The 20,192-nt window shown below is 43.5% G+C and overlaps 1 protein-coding gene across 2 annotated transcripts in view; it reads right to left on the bottom strand.

Annotated features, from left to right (window-relative positions):
- Positions 1 to 3,884: 3,884 nt before the first annotated feature.
- HECW1 (HECT, C2 and WW domain containing E3 ubiquitin protein ligase 1) overlaps positions 3,885 to 20,192 on the bottom strand; it is a 452,340-nt gene continuing 436,032 nt past the window's right edge. For both annotated transcript variants that reach the window (XM_004739366.3, XM_045089534.1), the window contains 4 exons: positions 16,918 to 17,064; positions 15,627 to 15,741; positions 15,049 to 15,247; positions 3,885 to 7,743 (listed from right to left, as the gene is read on the bottom strand). In XM_004739366.3, coding sequence (XP_004739423.1) covers positions 7,632 to 7,743; positions 15,049 to 15,247; positions 15,627 to 15,741; positions 16,918 to 17,064 — 573 coding nt within the window. In that variant the 3' untranslated portion in view covers positions 3,885 to 7,631. The remainder of the gene's footprint in view (positions 7,744 to 15,048; positions 15,248 to 15,626; positions 15,742 to 16,917; positions 17,065 to 20,192) is intronic.

Here is a 20,192-nt window from a genome sequence, read left to right as displayed (position 1 = left end):
CTAAAGAATTCAAGAGGCTTGTTCCAGAAAATAAATAAATAAATAAATAAAAGGAAAAGAATCTCAGTATTGTCCTTTTCAAGCCTGCCTTTCTAGGCCCTATAATCTCTGTTTCTGATTTATGTATTTTATCATTTCCTTATCTGTTTGAACATTTCAAAGTACTTACCTTAGACTTCTCTTAGATTGTAGTATATTTCAAGTTTCTCCCCTTCATTCTATCTGTGGATTCTCTTTCCTGGCACTGGAGTTCTTCATGCATTTTATAATTTTTTGTTGATGAGCTCATGTAAATATGCTAATTTCTCTTCTGTCTTCATTCTCATTATTAATTTAAACAGTGGCTATCATGCATAGTGGATGCATTCATACCATTAAACTAAACTTTCTGTGCTTGGTTTCAAAAGTTATCCCACAAAGGAAAAGATGGTCTTTGAACTGGTTATGCACTTGCCACAATAATAGTGTACAACAATCACAAAATATCACTGGCATATAACTATGAACTTATAGTTCATGTTTCTGGGATCAGCTGGAATTTGGCTTACGTGGCTTTCATAATCTTGGCTGCATTTACTCAAATACCTGGGGGGTCATCTGGCTGTTGATTGACTGAGTCTGGTCTCATCACTGCTCCCCATATGCTCATCCTCTTCTTATACCAGGACTCTGCTTTCATGACAGTTGAGTATAAAGAGAGAGAGAGGTTAAGCTCAACTGTGCAAGTAATTTACATGCCTCTGGGCTTGGCTCCCTGTAAGAGGTGACTGGGTATGGCTAATAGGAGGGGATGAAGAATTAAAGCCATTTAATGCGATCTATCACAATCTAAGAAAAGAGACACTCTCTATTATCATTTAATTTTTCCTACTAAAGTAATAAACTTAAGAGTGGTTCTTTTTATAAATAACAAATATAAAAGTTTGGATATGATAAAAGTCATGATCCCATTTTTATTACATTAAAAAATTAATAGGGACTACATAAGTATAAAGGAAAAAAGAAACCTGTAAGATATACCCTTTGGGAAAAGATGGAAAGAAATACAAATTCTTGAGTATTTATAAGATGATTAATTTCAACACATTTTGACACTAATTCACTCAGCAATTCCAGGCATTAAAATAAATCTCTTTCTAGCACTCATCTCCCAGGTCCTCAATGTATGAAGTTTGTTTGTTTGTTTCTTTCTTTCTTTCTTTCAAAAGATTTTATTTATTTATTTGACAGAGAGACACAAAGGGAGAGGAAACACAAGCAGGGCAAGTGGGGAGGGAGAAACAGGCCACCTGCCAAGCAGGGAGCCCGATGTCAGGCTCGATCCCAGGACCCTGGGACCACGACCTGAACCAAAGGCAGATACTTAACCACTAAGCGCCCTAGGTATGAAGGTTCTTAGGCTGATTTGGTTATTTCTCATCCCTTCTCTGTTACTATTTCATTCCTCTTCAATGGACCCAATGGCTCTTGTTTTCTTTTCCCCGTAGCATTTTGCTTATTTATTATTGTTTTTTAAATGACATCATACCTTACTCATGTGGGTAAGGAGCTGTGGTGAGGTTGCAGCGGGAGGGACTTTTCATATCAAAAACAGGGGTCAAATCTCACATGAAGCAGAAGAATGAATTGCATATTGCTAGACCATGAACTCCTTGAGGTAAATATTACCATTTTCCCCTGTACCCAGGACAGTATTCAATAAATGGTTAATTCAAGGAAGGTAGTGTGTGGTGGTGGTTGAGTGTTTGGCCTCTGGAAGGAGCCCAGCCTCTCATTCAGATCTTGGCTATATCAAGATAATCCACTGATTAAATAGATGCCACAGGGGCACCTGGGTGGCTCAGTGGTTTAAAACCTCTGCCTTCAGCTCAGGTCATGATCCTGAGGTCCTGGGATTGAACCCCGAATCCGGCTGTCTGCTCAGCAGGGAGCCTGCTTCCCTCTCTCTCTCTCTGCTTCCCTCTCTGCCTGCTTGTGATCTCTGTCAAATAAATAAATAAAATCTTTTAAAAAAATAGATGCCACAATATTAATTATTGATTTATATAGTAAACTATTTTAAAAACCAGTAAACTTACAGGCAATGTTTTTTATTCCTTTTGTGATTTTTGTAAAAGCAATAAAAGAGCCTGGTGAACAGTGTGGTTCTAAATATAAGTTAGCTTTTATTATTACTACTACTACTGTCGGGGCTGATGACATGTGGCAGGAAGGAGGATAGCATGGGATTGAATTGTGTCCCCCATAAATAATACTTTGGAGTCCTAACTCCCAGTACCTCAGAACATGGACTTATTTGAAGTTAGGGTCTTTACAGAGGTAACCAAGTTAAAATGAGGCCATAGAGCGGGCCCTAATCCACTATGACTTGCTGTCCTTATAAAAAGGAGAAATTTGGACACACACGCACACACATACACAAACACACACACACACACAATGTCACACGAAAATGAAGGCTGGGGTCTCTAAGCCTAGGAAGGCCAAGGACGGCCAGCAAATCCCTGCAAGCTAGGAGAGCGGGATGGAACGGATCCTCTCTCAGAGGGAGTTAACTCCACCATCACCTTGATCTTAGACTTTCAGGCCAGGTGAAGCCAGTTTGTGGTCCTTTGTTACAGCAGCCCCAGCAAAGTCATGTGGAGGGTCTGTAGCCATAGGCAGCCCATATCCTTCTTTGGTGAGTTCACCCTGACTGGATTCCTGGCCATACCCCATGGCTCGCCAGATGGATAATTGCCTCCCTCTCTCACCCTCCTGGCCAATTTCTTCATGGTTATACCAGGTCCAGGAGCTCAGGACCCCAAGGGATATTTTGCGACAGGACATACCTTTAGCCCTCAAGATAAAGCCTGGTGGCCTTGAGCAAATCATCTCTCCTGGCCCCCAGATTCTTTACCTCCAAGAGAAAATTCGTCAGACAGGAGTATCCAAGTGTCTCTCCTTAGCCAAAATTGTAATGATTTCTGCAGCAGTGATAAAGGTTAGCCTGAGCTTCCATAACTTTCTCTTCATTAATTGTTAGAGAACTGTCCTCTACAAACATACCTAAATTGTGTCTGGGCTTTAAGACACATGTGCCTTTTTTTTCCTCCCACAGTTGTCAGCACTGTGTTGGAAAAGCATGGCCACAGAACTGGGGAGATCTGAAATCTAATCTTGATTTCAGAATAATGATCAGATTAAAATATCAAATAATATCATCTACTGTCTGCAAATTATGGTTTAGGCTAATTTTTTTCTTATGCCTTAAGAGAAAAATTATTTTCAGTTAGAATGAATCTAAAGTAACCCAGAATGTGCATAAAAGTGCAATATTGAGGCTTCTCAGGACTTTTGGTCTCTCAGTCCTACCCACACTATCTGATATTTTTTTCCTCCTCAAAGAATAACTCAGCTTCTGACTGCCCAGTGACAGCCACACAGTTTGTCTTTTACGGACTCCCAAGACCATGATGATATTGGGAGCTCCGGTACGAGCCACTGGACACAACATTTTTGCCTACTGCTCTTTTCTGGGGGGTCACCCTAGATGTTGGGCTGTAGCCTGGAGTCTTTGTGGAAGCATCGCGACAGGTAGGGATGTAATAAACCCATGTGTGCCTGGTTCAACATGAAGGACACTCACAGGCACAGCCCACGTGGCTTGTGTGCTGTCCTAACAGGCATACAGAAGGAACTCGTTACGAAACCTGTTCCATTATTCATGGATTTGTGAACACGTACTCTGCTCTTTTGGTAAATAATTTTTCCAGGGATGGTTTATCCCAGCAGCTGACCGCCTTCCGTGCTGTTTTACTGCTTACATCCAGTGAGAGCGTGGGCATGACACAAGCTGTTACGCGTTGCCCTGGACTTCTGCTTGCAATAAGGAGGACACACGATGCCATACCAAAGTGAGTTTATTGACATTCCTTGAAGGTGGTATGATGGAAGAGAAAGCTCGGCCTGAGTATCACGTGACATTTTTCTTGTTGATGGAAGCAAAAGCAGCCCAACTCTGTGGACTTCTCCTGCTACTGACTAGAACAAAGACTTTGAACAAAACCGTTATAGACATTTCCTTAGGTAAGTTGGAAGCTGCAGGAAGTAGGCTAATGGAACAAGATTTACTCTATACACTACCTCTAGGCACCTTTTTTTCTACGAGAACAAAGGGACTACATGTCACTAACAGGAAAATAACATTTTCTCTTTTCAACCGTATGATGGGTAGAATATCCATCCCAGATTTTTATGATATAGTATTGCAGTAGTTTTAATACTGGACACTGAAGTACATAATAATAATAATAATAATAATGATAATAATAATAATAATAAAGCACCACATTTTTTATGTAAAGTTCTAACTACTTTCATTTGAAAGTGTTTCATCTTGACTGGGAAAACATTTGTGGCAACTGAGAAATTTTTTGAACCCAAATTTTGGACACATGGTTTGACACATGGACTGACAAATATCATAGTTGGAACATTAGAATTGTTCTGGAAATTCTGGCTTATCAACTTGCCACACAAAGATACTTACCATTAATAGACATATGGTCATGTATTAAAAGAGAAAAAAGATTTAAAAATCTGCCAAAGGATCCCTTTTCTCTTTTTCTCAATTTCCTCATTGCCCTTTAAACAATTGTGCTACGATGGTAGTAAAAAAAGTTCTCATAACTGCTGCCAACTTCCATACACAGGAAGCTATGAAGAACTCCTGACCCAGCAGAGGCAGTTTCTGTCTTTGTATGATACAATAAAATGTCCTATCCATGAAATTATAATACTTCATAGCATTTTACAAGTATTTTTCTACTTGAAATATATGTTTTCTCTTATTAATTGTTGTTTGTTCCCCAATTAAGCTTAATACACTCTTACCAGAACTAGCTCTAAAAGGTCGTGTTTTAGGGGAATGGTGGTTTGTTAAGTGACTGATATTATTATATGTCTCCATGGAGAAAACTCATACTTTAAATGAAAAAAGAAAATATAGTGGTAACAAAACAGATCTGCCTCCCTGGTTGCATCATATGATTGGGGGAGGCTCACACCTCCAGTTGGTGGAATTAATGGCATAATTAGACACACACGATTTTCATGTATTCTAGCCTCATATATTAGTGAGTAATAGCTAAAGAAGCATCACTTGGAACATAGAGAAATCATAGGATCTTTCCATAACAACTGTATGTACTGCTTTTCTCTTTGTTTACCTTCCTTCAGGATTCTACGCGAGGCTGTCACAGAATCTGGGACCCTGTTAAGCAAACTTTGCATCCTTTCAGCTGACTTTGACATCGGTACTTCTTGGAATTTTATATTTTTACGAAATACTGATCCTGCAAAGCTTTGTGGGATACATTTAGAGTCAGGGCATCCGGTGGGAGGAGGGGGAACAGGAAGAAGGAAAACTTAGTTGACAAACCATTCATGTCCAAGATATCTACCTCTGTATATTTCCTAGGATACCTCGTTCCTTCTGTGTATGGGTAGAATGGGTATCAAGGAATCTAATTAATATGTTAATTAGATATTTGTGTAAATTGCAAAGCTCCCCAGGAGCCTGTTCCGTCTTTTGAACACCTTCCTCCCTTGCCAATGCCTAACAAATAAGGTAAGTACTAAAAAAGGAATCAAGTGATTGAATTAAGAGTATTTACACATGGATAACACCAAGTTCTAAAAATGAAAGATGCCCCCTATACTAGAGATGCTGTTCAAAGAGGTAAAATGGTGAGATGATGTGCATTATTCTATAAATAATAGCTCCCTTGGAACCCATAACTTTTCAGATACGGAAATGTGTACTGAATTTTATAGATCCCCCAAATTTATGTTATGTGACTTACACATTCCATCTTATCTTGGTAAATATTCTTTTCAGACAACAACAGAAAGCTCAACTTCTGTAACATATTATTTCCTGATTGACTATGGATACACAGCAGCCAGGGGTGCATTATAAAGAATTCTTACTAGAAGAAGTTTCCAGGAAACATAATGTAGTGCCTGGACACACACTGATACCATGAGCACAAGGCATGGCTTCCTGTGGGATTAACTCTGTCTTACATTTCATTTCTCACACTTCTCCCTTGTTTAATATATTAGAAGTAACAATGTGACATCTCAACAGTGGGGGAGGGGCCTTTAGCTCTTCTTTTCCCAGTGAAGAAAAACACTTTCACTTATGAGATATTTCAGACAACACGGATAACAAGGTTAGAAAAATAGAAATGACCATTAAGTTTAGGCTTATTCCAAATGTAATCAAGAGGTTAGTCTGTCTCTGGAGCCGGCAACTGTTTTTCTGAAAACACTTGAGTTTTCTGAGCTATCTCCTCACTGAGCGGTGAAAGAAACTGGATATTTATTTTGACAAAACTACATGCCTTTGGGGTGTTAGGTGTCCGCTCCAGGAGGATTGCTGCGGACGAAGGAGGAATATTATATTGCCCTTGACCCCGAACAAGCACCATCACTCTCTGCAGCTTCTCGTTTAACGTGTCCCCGTGGACAATCCGATGTGAAGGAATTCGAACACCACAGCAAAGAAAAGTTAAAAAAAAAGCGCAGCATGAAAATAACAACATCAAAGTTAAAACAAAAGTCCGTTTGCCATTTCCCTTTAACAAAAGCCATGAGATGATCTTTACATTTTCTTTTCCCTTTGCGAAGGAGAACCATAGCTTGGCCAAACAGAGCAAAGCAAAGGAAAACAGAATAGAACCCCGGTATTCAAACCAACCTAACGTGGCCTTCTTCCCTCTCTCCTGCTCGCTCTGTCACGTTCTACTGCACATCACCATGGGGGTGGAAGCCTCGGGCTTCAGGCTACGTAATGAGATCTCCTTCATGTGCACAAGCTTCTGCTTCTTGGTGGTGAGTGTTCACGGGGGCTGTGCCCCTCCTGGACTTCTCTAAACTCAGGCTAAGCCACAATCCCCACAACCAACGAGATACACTATGTTGCATCAGCAGGGGGCGTTTTTCCCATTGTTGTTACTTGTTGGAAAGTGTGGTATTTGCACCATATGTCTAAGGCCAGTTCCAGCTGATGGGACTGATGCCACACAGGACTCATGAGTTGAACGTATAAAAATTTCAGCTTTGCCACTGCTGTTTCTGGATGGATGGTATGCGCGGGGCAAAAGGAGAGTGGGAGGAAAAGAAATTGTTGATTGGCTCCTAGACCTGGAGTTGGTTGTTAGAAATTATAAAAAAATGGTGGCTCTGCTCAGAAGAAGACATGGGCGTATAAAAGCTCGGAATGCTTAATGCTCAAATTTCCCTAAAATTATATAAATGGAAGTAAACTTTGATTACCATTTGGTCAAGTGTAGCATAGTTTGCATTCCTATTTCACTGTTAGTAATGGAGGTATGTGGAGATACACACAGACCTTGAGATGGCTGCTGTTTAATATTGCATACAGGCTAGCAGTTCATCGAGAATAGAGGAGATAAGCCTGAAGGTTGGATCTCAGAAGAAGGCAGTTCTTCATGCACAGCTTTTGTCAATCCTGATTTGGTCTGAAAATAAAAATCATGGGATACCAAAAATCAAAGGAGAGTTGATTTAGGGAAAGGGCACGGGGATCATCCCAGGAAAATGTCAGGTGAGTTTCCAGGTCCTCATTCAAGTCCAAAGGTGCTGGTTTCTTCTACTGCCGTGAGCAGCTTTTCATACAACATGGAATATGAGGGATACGGTGGAAGATCCAGTCGGTTGAAGCACGTGTGTGCCCTGAATGGGGAAAAAAGATTGGTGAAGGCGTTTGCATGTATCTGTGATCAGAAGCTATGAAGCAAAAGGGAGTACAAAGTGAGCGCAACCACGATTTCGGACCACCATGAAGTAACTAGTTTTAATCTTGCAACTAAGAACAACAGCCTTCCAGACACACATAAACCAGTTGAGGGAGGAGAGTAATGGTAACAGACGGTTTGCCTTCATAAGCAAACCATACTAATGCAGGGCTGTACTAGAGGATCGGTCGGCTTCTCTGTGGGTCCGCTCTATTCTGCATCTGAGCGGTGAACTTGGATGTGACCAGTGAAGGCGGCCGAAGCATGATCGTTATTAGAGGATCACAGTTCCACGTCTCCTTGTCCAGCTCTGATTTCTGGGCCACAGTAAACTACGTGCATCAGTGCACGGCTGCCACGAGATGCCCTGGAGTCTTGACATCCAAAGCTCCATCAAGTCCGGTGAGCCCTGGAGACGGTCAGACTCCCCCACTTGCAGTGCGACACAGCTAACCTGACACGGGCACGTGGATTTCCAAGGACAGCTGAGCTCATGGACTAGTTTTTCCTGGTTGCCCGGATCATGCCTGCACCCTGGGTTCTGCCTTACTTGTCCTATCCTATATTCATCCTCAGGGCCCACGCACGACAGCACCTGGTTTGGACAAGGAATGGTTTCCCCCACCAGGACCAGATCCTGTGTCATCTGTATGGGGTTCAGTGGAGAGCCCAAGAGACCACAACAGGTGCCTCCTGTGGAACTTCAAGTCACCTGACTAGTTTCTCCCTGTCAGATGGGCTCTGTTTTCATGGACTCTCTGGTTGAGGCCATGGCCTGCATTAGGTAGGGAGGAAGGTGGGTGGGTGCCGCTCGGTTAACTGAATGTCTTTTGCTCCCTCGAAGGGGCGGTGTGTTGTAGCGGTGTTTTGAGAAACCAACCAGCACAAAAAGGGGCACATTTAGAGGAAATGAAATAAAATAAAAAAAAATAAAAGAGAAGAAGATAACATATCACAACTACATATATATATAAACAAATAAACAAAACTCTAACTGAAGAGACCATTCTCCCTTCATCTGAATTTCATTTGGGATATGGAATTCTTCTAATTACAAGATCCCCAAGGAAGTTGTTTATTGTTTATACCTTTGTTTTCAGAGTTCCAGATGGAGGCTCAGGGGAAGGAGACTGTTGTGTTTGCCTCTCAACATCCATTCCTCCTTTGCCTGGTCATAGCTCCCTCACTGTCCTTGGGAAACTACCCCCCAAACTCCTCCCCTCACAAGCGCCAATGGTGAGTAGAGGATAATAGTGCATCTGGCCTTAGGCCTCAAGGACTTAACTGGGAAGAAGCATAAAAACAGACCAAGATTAGTAGAGGTCTCAGATTATGATCTAATATTTCAGTAGGCCTAGGTTGACTTCACAAGAGAATAATTAAAATATTTTACCTAAACTAATTTGAGTAAAAGTGAAAAAGCACTCAGGAAAATGAGCAGGATGACAATGTCAGCGGCTTCTCTATGTTTAGAAAGATTAAAACTACTTTGGGCTCTGGCTAGCTATGTTAAGTGGGGCAGGAACATCCCAGGTATGCTTTTGAACCTAGCTGAACTAGTGAGGTGTGAGATGTGAGCAGACATCATCATCTTGGTTTTTATTTATTTATTTTTTAAGTGGCACTCATCAGTGGAAATGTTACAGCAAAAAAATCCCTATTTGCAAACCAAATGAATTCTATATAAGGTAATTTCTGGGAATAATCTGAAAGCATTAGCAAATGGTACTCTTTAAGACCTTGTGTGAACACCCAGAATTTCTCTGAATGGCTTTTACTGTTTTTATGACCAGCTTTGGTTAACACTCTTAAACAGATTCTAGTTTGTGAACTAGGATGAACATACACAATCCAGTCACGGTTCAGTTTTGCATTCTTAGATGCTCGCCGTCCTCCTGGAGTGGTTCTGCCCGCTCAGAGCTCCTGCTCACTTTCCCCCCTGGGCACTGGGCCCCATGCTCTGGGTGCATTGGGGTGCTGGGGAAAGCCAAAACCAGGGCTGGAAGACGTCTCTTTGGACTGCAGTCTAGCCGCTTATTAGCTTTATCCCCTTGGGAAAGTCAATTAGTCTTTCTGAGCCTCAGTCTTCTCCCTTGTGAAATGGGGGTAATAACATGTTCTGTGTGCCTCGGGGATCTGTTGTGAGGAGCAATGTTAGAATACACGTAAATGCCTCTTATAATCCGTGATTCATCATTTAGACACAAGGTTCTCTCAATGTGGCCACAACTGCGGATGACTGCAGGAAGCATGTCGCACCTGTGGGGACTCAAGCCCCTCGGCCTTCCGCACATGAACTCCTGGCAGATGAGTCACCCGGATTTCCCATTTGTGCGGTTGCTATTTTGGAACTCCACACGGATCTTTCCAATCCTGCCAGGTCAATTTTCACTCGGTTGGTGTTAATCTAGGATTCCAGCATTTTGCGGTTAATTCAGGATTTAAATTGTGTCAATCACTGTATTATTTGCTCTTTAATTTGTATCATCTGCACTACTGATCGCCCTGTCTCCTCTATTTCTTTTTTTCAAGTTACTGATGAAGATGGTAACCAAGGCCAAGGACAGTATGCTTCTCCCCCCAAGAGACCACTTTGAGGCTGGTCAAAAGTAAACACTACTAACATCAGGCAAATCCCTGCCCCCCGCGGCTGCTTGTTCAGCAAGCTGTGAGGCCAGTGTTCCAAGTCCGGTCTTCCTACGTGCCGTCTTCTTCCCCACCCAACCACAGCCTCACTCTGTGATGCTTCTCACTCTTGCCACTACTGAACCCACTCTTTCTCATCCTCTTTGAGAACCTCTTGGTTCCCAATCCAGGGACCCATTTCTCTACCCTCACTTCCTCGGGCTCTATAAGAGCCTTCTTGAACATCTCTCTCCCCTTGGCTTCTCTGGTTTCTCAGTGGTTGGCAATTTCTTTTCTGAACTCCCAATGGCTCCCTGAAGCCTTATGGTCCGCAGAGCAGGGTTTCTCAGCTTGGTACCACTAACATTTTAAACGAATTCTCTGTTGGGAGGGGCTGTCCAGTGAACCAGAAAATGCTTAGAAAGATCTTTGGCCTCTACTTGCCAGATGCCAGTAGCACCTCCCCCTACAACCAGAAACGTCTCCAGACTTTGCTGAATGTCCTGTAGGGGGGCAAAATTACATCTCCTAGCCGGCTTGAGAGCCATCCCGGCCCACCTTAACCAGGCCTCCCCCTCCCCCGTGCTTGTGCTCAGTGAAGCCTGTGGTTAGAATTCCATTTGCAACTTTTATGCTAATCTGCCCCTGACCCACAGTTCTGTAATCCCTGGTCCCTACTCCAAATGTAAACCCTGAAGTTTGTCTCCTTTCCTTTATTCCATCTCCATGCTGTCTTGTGCAGCGTCTACTCTAAATTCCCTGCTTTTCCTTTCTTTGGCGCCTCCCCAGTCCTTGCTACATAGTAAGGAAACTCTCCCACTCTTCCTTTCTGGACATGACTTACAAGTCCTAGCATCGCTTCCCAGTGCTCCTGAGGGAGACAGCCGGCGATCACTCTGCCACATTCTGGGATGTGGGTGAGCCCTGCTCACTCCCCACTGCCAGTTCTAGATTGTTATTTCAAATCCTCAATCAAAAATTTCTGTTCTTTTTACTCAGCCATAGACAAAGGATGGGATCTTGCCATTTGTGACACCAGGGATGGACCTGGAGGGTATTCTGTTAAGTGAAATAAAGCCAGACCAAGAAAGACAAATCCTAAATGGTTTCACATATACATGTAATCTAGAAAATAAAGTAACAATTTTCTAGAAAATCTAGAAAATAAGGTAACAAAGCAGAAACAGACTCATAAATACAGAAAATAAGCTGGTGGTGGCCAGAGGCACGGGGGTGGGAGGATGGGGAAGATGCGGAGAGGGGAGCAGGAGGTACAGACTTCCAGTTATGGAATGGAAATGTCACAATAATAAAAGGCACGATCCAGGGAATACAGTCAATGGCATCGTCATACTGTTGTAAGGTGACAGAGGGTAGCCACACTCACGGTGAGCACAGCATAACTTACAGACGTGTACACAATGCTTACACCTGAAACTAATGGAACACGCTGTGTCAAGTACACTTCAATAAATATGAATAAATAAATTAAAAAAGAAGGGAATCAAATGTTCAAAAAATTCTGTTCCTTTGACTCTCTTAGATTCCGCCCCCCCATAACTACAGTTTTGTTTTTTTTTTAAGATTTTATTTATTTATTTGACACAGAGAGAGAGAGTCACAAGTAGGCAGAGAGGCAGGCAGAGGGGGAGGGGGAAGCAGGCTCCCCGTTGAGCGGAGAGCCTGATACAGGGCTCCATCCCAGGACCCTGGGATCATGACCTGAGCTGAAGGCAGAGGCTTAACCCACTGAGCCACCCAGGTGCCCTAACTACAGGTTTTATCTTGCATTTTATTTCAATTCAACAGGATAGATTAGAAGATACAGCATGTTATCTGCCGGCAAGAAGGTAAAGTGTCATCTTGAGGAACTTGTATGTCAGACACACACACACACACACACACACACACATACACAAAGCAAATATGCACAGACTGGGTTGTAATGTTATGTAAAAAAGGTATTTCTTTCTGTGGCCTATGGTTAAAAAGTTTGAAAATCAGTGATCTCGAACTATCTTCCATACCTTCTGACCTGCCAGCTAATTATATTTATTAAAACCTCTGGTTCTTTGCTTAAATCCTTCCCATTTCAAGTTTTCCCGCCAAACTATGTGGTACCTGAGTCCACATGGTGACCGGCCTGTTCAATGCCCTAACCTGCCAGCTCCTTGACCTCAACCCCAGTGACTATCCCGCCCATCTGGTACGGAAGTTTCTTCACCAGACACTGTAAAATGACTCCCTGGAAACCACTGCTCTCATAGTCCTCCTTCCTAACCCTCCTACGGTTTTTAGGAGGCAAGGACTCGAATTGATGTAAGGTTTTATTTAGCCTGGGCTATGATTTGGGTTTGGTTGTGACACTATTTGGCACTCTGGTCTGGGAAGCCAGCTGCCTCTCTATGGGGGGAAAATCTGAGAACAATGTAGTTTCAGACCACCTTTCCTCCCAGTCTGGGCAGTGTGCGTTGGGCTTCTGTTCCCTGGGAAGTCCCGGGTTGTCCTGTGCCTGGTGCTCTGCTAGCTCTGGGCTTCTTGCCATCTACCATGTGGTCTGGCTAGTCTACCCAAACTACTGTTCTTGGAAGTCAGAAGTTATTTCTTTCTTTGAACACATTGGTGAGCTTTTTCGGTTCTTGGATCTTCAGAAAATGTACAGGGAAGACTAGTTAGGGGTTACTATCCAGGGGGTCATTTTTACTGTCCTCCCTGAGGCATCTCAGCACTTGCTTCTTGGGACCCTCTTGGCCCAAGGTAAAGTCTCTGTCTCCCAAAGGAATCCTCTCTGCAGTTTGCAGAACGGCAGCTTTTTCAGGCATGCCTTGGCCTGGATGTGAATAGCTCAATGATAAGCCCGATGTCCATCTTACAGCCTCCTTGTGTAGGTTAATAGTATTAATGTATATTTCAAAGCTTCTCAAAGAAAATATGTATTTAGGCTCAATCTGTGACCTCCAAATGACAAAAGCAATTCCTATTCCCTTTCCTAAAGAGTAAAACAGAGCTTCCTCAACACAGCCCTCTCCCTGTGACCCACCAAACTATCTTTCTCAATCACATCCCTTGTGAGCATCACTTTGGATATCTTGACCTCCACGCTGGTTCAGCGATCCTTCCTGCTTCAGCTTGGAACTCTGCTCTACTCATTTATTGCCCCCTCAGTGCTCACCAAAGTGCCATCTTCTTGTGGCATGTCCCCTTCCCAACTCAATCGGGATTTGGTCTGTATTCTACATTACAGACCTTCCCGGTACCTTCCATTTACCCTCCTTCTCAGTGCTTCTCCGATTCCACTTCGTGTTGTAACTTACTATTACTGGGCTGTGCTCCTTCCTAGACTATAAGCTCTTCTGGGAAGGTAGACGGTTGTGTCTTAGCCACTCTTCAGGGTACACACGATGCTGGTGGGGCGGGGGGGGGTGCGTGTGCTATCATCAAGTAGTGAGGCAAACCAATTCCTCTAAAAACAGACTGTTTCCAAATAACCTCATCTACCGAATCTGTCATTAAACTACATAAATGGAAACCTTGCCTTTTTATGCCTTATTTTCTTGCCAGATTTAATTCAGTATGCTCAGCTCTCAGCAGACCCATGCGAATGAGCACCAAGGGTCTGCTGAACAAGTGCATGAAGCCAGGGCTGGAAACTGTGCCAAGATGGTAGGCTGTCATTGACCAGGTGGGCATGTACTCTGTTTCCTGGGCCTCCTGACACTCACTGACATCAGCTGATGAGTCTTCAGGACATGGGAAGGTCTGGGAGGTCTGGATGCCAATCATAGTTCAGTAGATCCTTCCACTAGGATTTAGCAGTAGTGTCCAGGAGGCCATGTGGAATGAGCTGAATTAAATGTGGATCATCTTTTATAATCAGAAAATATCATAGCAGAAGCAAATAATATGGATCAGTCTTTTCTTCTGTCGTTGAACAGTATTTATTACTGTGGTACCTATGCAGAGGTGCCCTTTTATTTCACTGAGCAGGAAAAGACTGCTCAAGGTGGTCGAGGAAGGATCCAGGAAGTGTTAGAACTCGTGGTGGAGGGAATTCCTTCTGTTACATTGCCTGGATCCCTAGTGTCTCCCTTAGTGCGTTTATCTCACCATCATCTCCTTGACAGCTTGCTATACTGAAGTCACTACAGAGACTTGAGATAAACATGGTCTTGTCCTCTCATGTTTCAAAACACAGTAGGAAAAATGTGACACGTACGAGCATAACCATCCTTCCGAGTACAAGTCATGTGCCGGAGAAGGACAGATACAGAGCTGGAAGGCTTCTTTTGGGCTTCCAGCCTCTCCTCCCTCCCTTACTTGCTGAGACATTCCTCCTCAAGTTAAACTGGGCTACAGACAGCTGGGAAGGCTTCCCACAACAGACACACAGGCCATGACACTACAGCCTAAATGCTCTCAGTCATCAAAAAAACAACCAAGAATATGGTCTAAATTCACCTCCCAGAGACTCCTCACGGGTGCCTTTCGCCAATAAGTCATATAAGAGTAACTTGGGTGGCAGGAAAGAATTCCATCCCGAAGGACCATCCCCCAAACCCCAATATCAAAGTGTGTGGCCCTCTTTGGTGGGTTCGTGAGGGCCGGCAGGAGCGCCTACCTGGGGAGAGAGGTAATCTTCCCCCACTTCTCTATGCAGAAGCGCCGGAGCCCATTGCTTCCCCGGAGGGCTGCAAAGCCTTCATAGGGCACACTCGACGTTCCCGTGACGAACTGAAGTAACCTCAGCCTCTGCTCGTTATTGAAGCGCTCCACTGCGGCCCAGAACCAGCGGATCACAAGATGCCCGTCGTGGTAACCTGAGGGGAGCAGAGGGCATGTGCAGAGAGGAGAGGAGGAAGGGAGAGAGGCGACATGTACCGCAGGGGTGAGGAGGACCGAACTGCTCCTGTTGGTCTGCCAGGTTCTCTAACGTGGGCCTTCACACAGGTCGAAGGCAATCTGTGCACCCAGGTCAGGTTTTATAGCAAAAGCTGATTTACAAAATGGCCATTTTATAAGATTTTATGCTCTGAGGGATGTCCTCAGAGATGTCTGCTTCCCATGTGAACAACTGGGACCCCACCAACCGTTTTCCGGCCTGGTGAGCGTGAGACAAGGAGTGGCTACGTTAATTTCACCGCAGTCTACGTTTTCTTAAAAACAGACAACTGCATCTGGGCCAGCCCTTCGGCTCACCTCCCCGGTACTCCGTGTTATTCCGCCAGTCGTTCAGGTCGATCTCCGCCGTGCCAGCTATCACCAGCTCCAGCTCCCTGGCGTCGAACACGGAGACAAGCCTCGAGTCTACAACCTGAAATACACATTTAGGCTTCAGGTCCAACCACGCTGAAGTTCTAGTCGTTATTATCACTTCTGTGGTTTTACACTAGGAAACGGACCATCACTTCCAACTTTATTCTTTTTTAAACCAATGTACTTTCGTGTTCAAGTTCGAAGTCATGACTTAAACATTCTGAAACACAACCATCAATGAGCTGGGAACTCAAAAAAGGCTCCAGGGTTTTCACTACCTCTGAAAGTCCCTCTCAGAACGCTTTCATGAGCAAATCTGACTTGACTTTCTCTGGTTGCACTGAAGTTGCCAAGTATCATTGCATTTTAAAGACAAAAGGTCCCCCCAACATGTTGAAGTGAACTGAGGGCTCCTACTATGATCATTTCACTTACAAGGTATCCTCTCTTCCATATAAAACTATGACTTATTTCCTAGAAAGGGCATTCTATATTAAAACAACTGTATTTCCCTTCCTTTCTCCCTTCAGTTCCTTCCTCCTGCCTTCAAAGATCTGGAAGGACCTCCTTAGCTAGGGCTCTGAGCTCTGATTTTACGCTTTGTTTTCAAATAGATCAGACACAAGTCACAGCTCCTCCAATCAGGCTCCTGGTAGACAAGCCAGTGAGCCATGTTGTCCTCCATCACGGGCAGGGAAAGAAAACCTTCCAAGACCCGAACCCCGAGAAAACATTTACAGCGTCTTGTTTCTAAACTGCAAAAGGTTAAGGATATCAACATTTGGTGCACGGGAAGTTGGCAGCTGTCCCTTGTCCTCTTGACTTACCACCTTGGTCATGGCACAAAGTGACACTATAACACAGGAAATCTAGCAGGAACGGATAGTGCCCTCCAATGCCTTCAGGTCACTTATTTTCATTTCACTGAATGAAAGGAAACACACAGCATGCACATACCTTGACAGGAGATACTGAGTGTTTTCCTAACTGCCACACCGGGGCCACAGCAACACCATTTTTGTGAAGACATTTTTCACCTACCACAAGAGCTAGGTCTCCCAGAGAACTCTGACCCCTCTGTCCTCTGTCCCAAGGGTCTCCTCTTTGCAATGTGGTGACTGGAGCCGAGCCCTTTGCCTGACTTGGTTCTTCTTCTTTCCCCCTACAAGCTGTGCTGGTGACGAGGGAGGGCCCTGACTGCAGCCTGTCTTCCTCAGCCGGGCCTGGGCCTCACCTCACAGAAGCCCCGTACCAGGGCCTCGGTCTGCTGTACCACACCACGTTCCACCCGCCACTTCACCATCCTCTCGATGTACTCCTTCTTGTTCTTCTCCGTCACCTGGGTGTTGGCCCCTCCGGATTTTAACTCCCTCTCCGTTACCTTGTGAGCAAACAGAAAGATGGCGTTGCTTATCAACTCAGCTCATCTGGCCGTGACACATGTCAATTCTAGGAGTACGAACGATTTATAAAAAGTCTTCCTCACATGGGTTCAGCATTATTGCCTCCTTCAGTCTTTTTCCTTTTCTGGAAGTTACTAAAAAAAGCTCTGGTTCTTTTCAGATGATGGTTTGAGCTGGAAGCTGGAAAGCTGCATTTTTGTTTGTTTTATTAAAGGGAAGCATATTTCCTTAACTCAAGAGGCATAACAGAAATAAAAGGAAAATGCCCCTCGTTGTCCCAGGGAAAGAGATGGACTGGAAAGTCCTTATACTCAATTCCCCCAAATCCCACTTAGATCACATCCTCAAAAGCCACCAGCCTCCCCACCCAGAGCAGGTCATTGGCAGGAAAACAGCAGAGGGTGGGAAGATGGTTTTATAGCCGGTGTAATATTGACTGAAGAATGACAGACTGACCTTGAGAAAGGAAACAGAGAATGACCTTGCCACTTTGTATAGTGGTGCTTGTAGGACAAATGAATCGTTAAGAAAAGCTATGATCTGTGTTCTATCTTTTGAAAGGCAAGAGGGTAGATAACCTGTTAGCCGTTTTTATCAGGAAGTGTTGGGGTGCCTGGGTGGCTCAGTCAGTTAAATGGCTGCCTTCAGCTCAGGTCATGATCTTGGAGTCTCGGGATTAAGCCCCACATTGGGTTCTCTGCTCAGTGGGGAGTCTGCTTCTCCTTCTGACTCTCCCCTGCTCATCGTCTCTCTCTCTCAAATCAATAAATAAAATCTTAAAAAAAAGTGTTGGTGTTTTAAGGAGTTGTCAGTCACTTAAGGGGCTCAGCTCACCACTCGAAGCTGTAAGAAATGAGGCATAACTCTATTTAGCCATGGGTTTAAGAAATGTAGATATGTATATTTGGCATTCATTGACTTAGGTACCTAAACAAGCAGTCCACAGAAATCTGATGGTTATTTTTATTTTTATCACATAGGTGACTAGTGCTAGTTACAAAATACTGGCTAATTCTAACATCTTAATTGCTACTCAGTATCCACATTCCATGGAACCTCTGATTTTCAGCTGCCCAGTTAAAAACTAATTGCTAACCCCACTTGCAGCTACGTGTGCCAGGTAACTAAATCTTGGCAGGTACGGTGTAAGCAGCAGTATTGTATGGCCCTCCTTGAAGGGAGGGGCTGTCATTCCTTTGTCCTGCGGCTTCAGGTCCCACCATGATGGCTGGGCCACGAGTGCAGATGCCCACGGTAGGCACTGTAGCCGTGGCTTGTCTGCCTCTATACTTGGATGCGAGAGAAAAATAAACTGTTAATTTCAGCAGGGTCATTTTGGGTTTCCTCACAGACAGCTGACCCTAATCCCAACTAACACACCCAGGAAAAGCCTATGATGTCCTTTACCGGCAGCTGTTCGTCTGCTCTTCAGGATCTCATAACTTGCTAAAAGAAGGGCTAGGACTCAGTTCTCCAGAACCAAAGTCATTGTTCTTAGCGACCTCGTTTGAAGAAGAATGAGATCTGTTTACACTGTGCACAGAGAGACATTTTTCTAGATCTACACCACATCCTTATTATTTTTCATTGGGAACATCATGAACTTCTGAGTTGTTCCTGTGCCCCACACACAAGAGGAGTATGCTTTTGTATTTTCAGTGTTATTTTTTCCCTCTAATTTTGTGTATTCAGTTATGTGTAGCTTACTTCATTTTTCTCTGAGTAGGTAATATGGGTCCAGGGAGTAACATTCAAGCGGTATAAAAAGTCATGAGTGAAAAGCAAGCTTCTCTCCCGTCTCATCTCCCAGCCGTGTAGTCTCCCTACCCGGAGAAAACTGCCCTCACTTCTCTTCCAGGGAGAACTGACCAATATAGCAGGGAACATGTATAAATCATCTCCTTTCCCCCATAAATAGCATATTTTATACACTATTCATCACCATACTTTTTTCACTTAAAAATGGACCCTGACAGTTGTCATGAACCAATTCAGAACTGACTTACTCTGTTCTGTTGTTGTTGTTGCAATATCCCGTTCACGATCTATGATTTACAAGGAAGCTGATGGGCTGGGATGTCTTGCACTTTTCAGCCCCGCATCCCGCTGGCTCACTATTCCATTGTGTGAATGTATCAGACTTTATTTAGCCAGTGCTCTATTTCTGGACATTCAGAGTACTCAGATCTTTTGCAACTATCAACAAGGGTGTGGTGAAGATCATAGTACATTACTCATTTGAATCAGGTGTGAATCCGTAGGACAAACTCCTAGACATGGGTGCTGACTCAAGGGCAGGTGCATTTGTTTTTTTATTTTTTTATTTAAATTCCAGTTAGTTAACATACAAGGTAATACTAGTTTCAGGTGCAGAAATTAGTGATTAATCACTTACATACAATACCCAGAAGGGCGGGTGCATTTAGAATGAGGGTAGATATCATAAGGGTGCCTTTCACAGGGAGTGAACCAAACTTCCACTTACTCCCACCTACACTCCTGTGCAGCCATGTCTGCTCCCTACACCACCTCCCAAATGGAATATTGCTAACCATTCCGATTCTTGACAATCGTGTAAGGGAAAACGGCATTTCACTATACTTTAATTTACATTTTTACAACTTGTGAAGGAGATTATTTCCTTTTCTGAGAATCACTTATGTTTTGCTAATGATCTACTTGTTGATCATTGCCTATTGGTCTGTGGAATCTCTTTCTATGTTGAAAGACTAGTTTTAGTCTATTCAATATTATGACGCTCTTACTGTGTTTATGCTGTATTTTTGCCACACAGAATTAAATAGTAATTTTAGCTCACTATGTCAGTCTCTTCTTTAATGACTTTGAAAGTTGTGTCACATCTATAGTAGCATTCCTTACTGGAAGACTAAAAATAAAAATTCTATCATTCTTATTTATTTATTTATTTTTAATAGTCAGCTTTCTAATCTAGGTGGTATTTATTGTGATATAATGAGTTAGGTTAGAAATCTAACTTAAAGAGAAAAGAAGGGCTATATGCTCATATGTTCATAGCAACAATGTCCACAACAGCCAAACTCTGGAAGGAGCTGAGATGTCCTTCAACAGACAAATGGATAAAGAA

The sequence above is a fragment of the Mustela putorius genome, unplaced genomic scaffold (assembly GCF_011764305.1).
Source record: "Mustela putorius furo isolate JIRA1106 unplaced genomic scaffold, ASM1176430v1.1 tig00003845_pilon_pilon_pilon, whole genome shotgun sequence".
Lineage (NCBI taxonomy): Eukaryota > Metazoa > Chordata > Mammalia > Carnivora > Mustelidae > Mustela > Mustela putorius.
The sequence above is the reverse complement of the archived record's forward strand: the minus strand, read 5'-3'. Positions and strand labels throughout refer to the sequence as shown.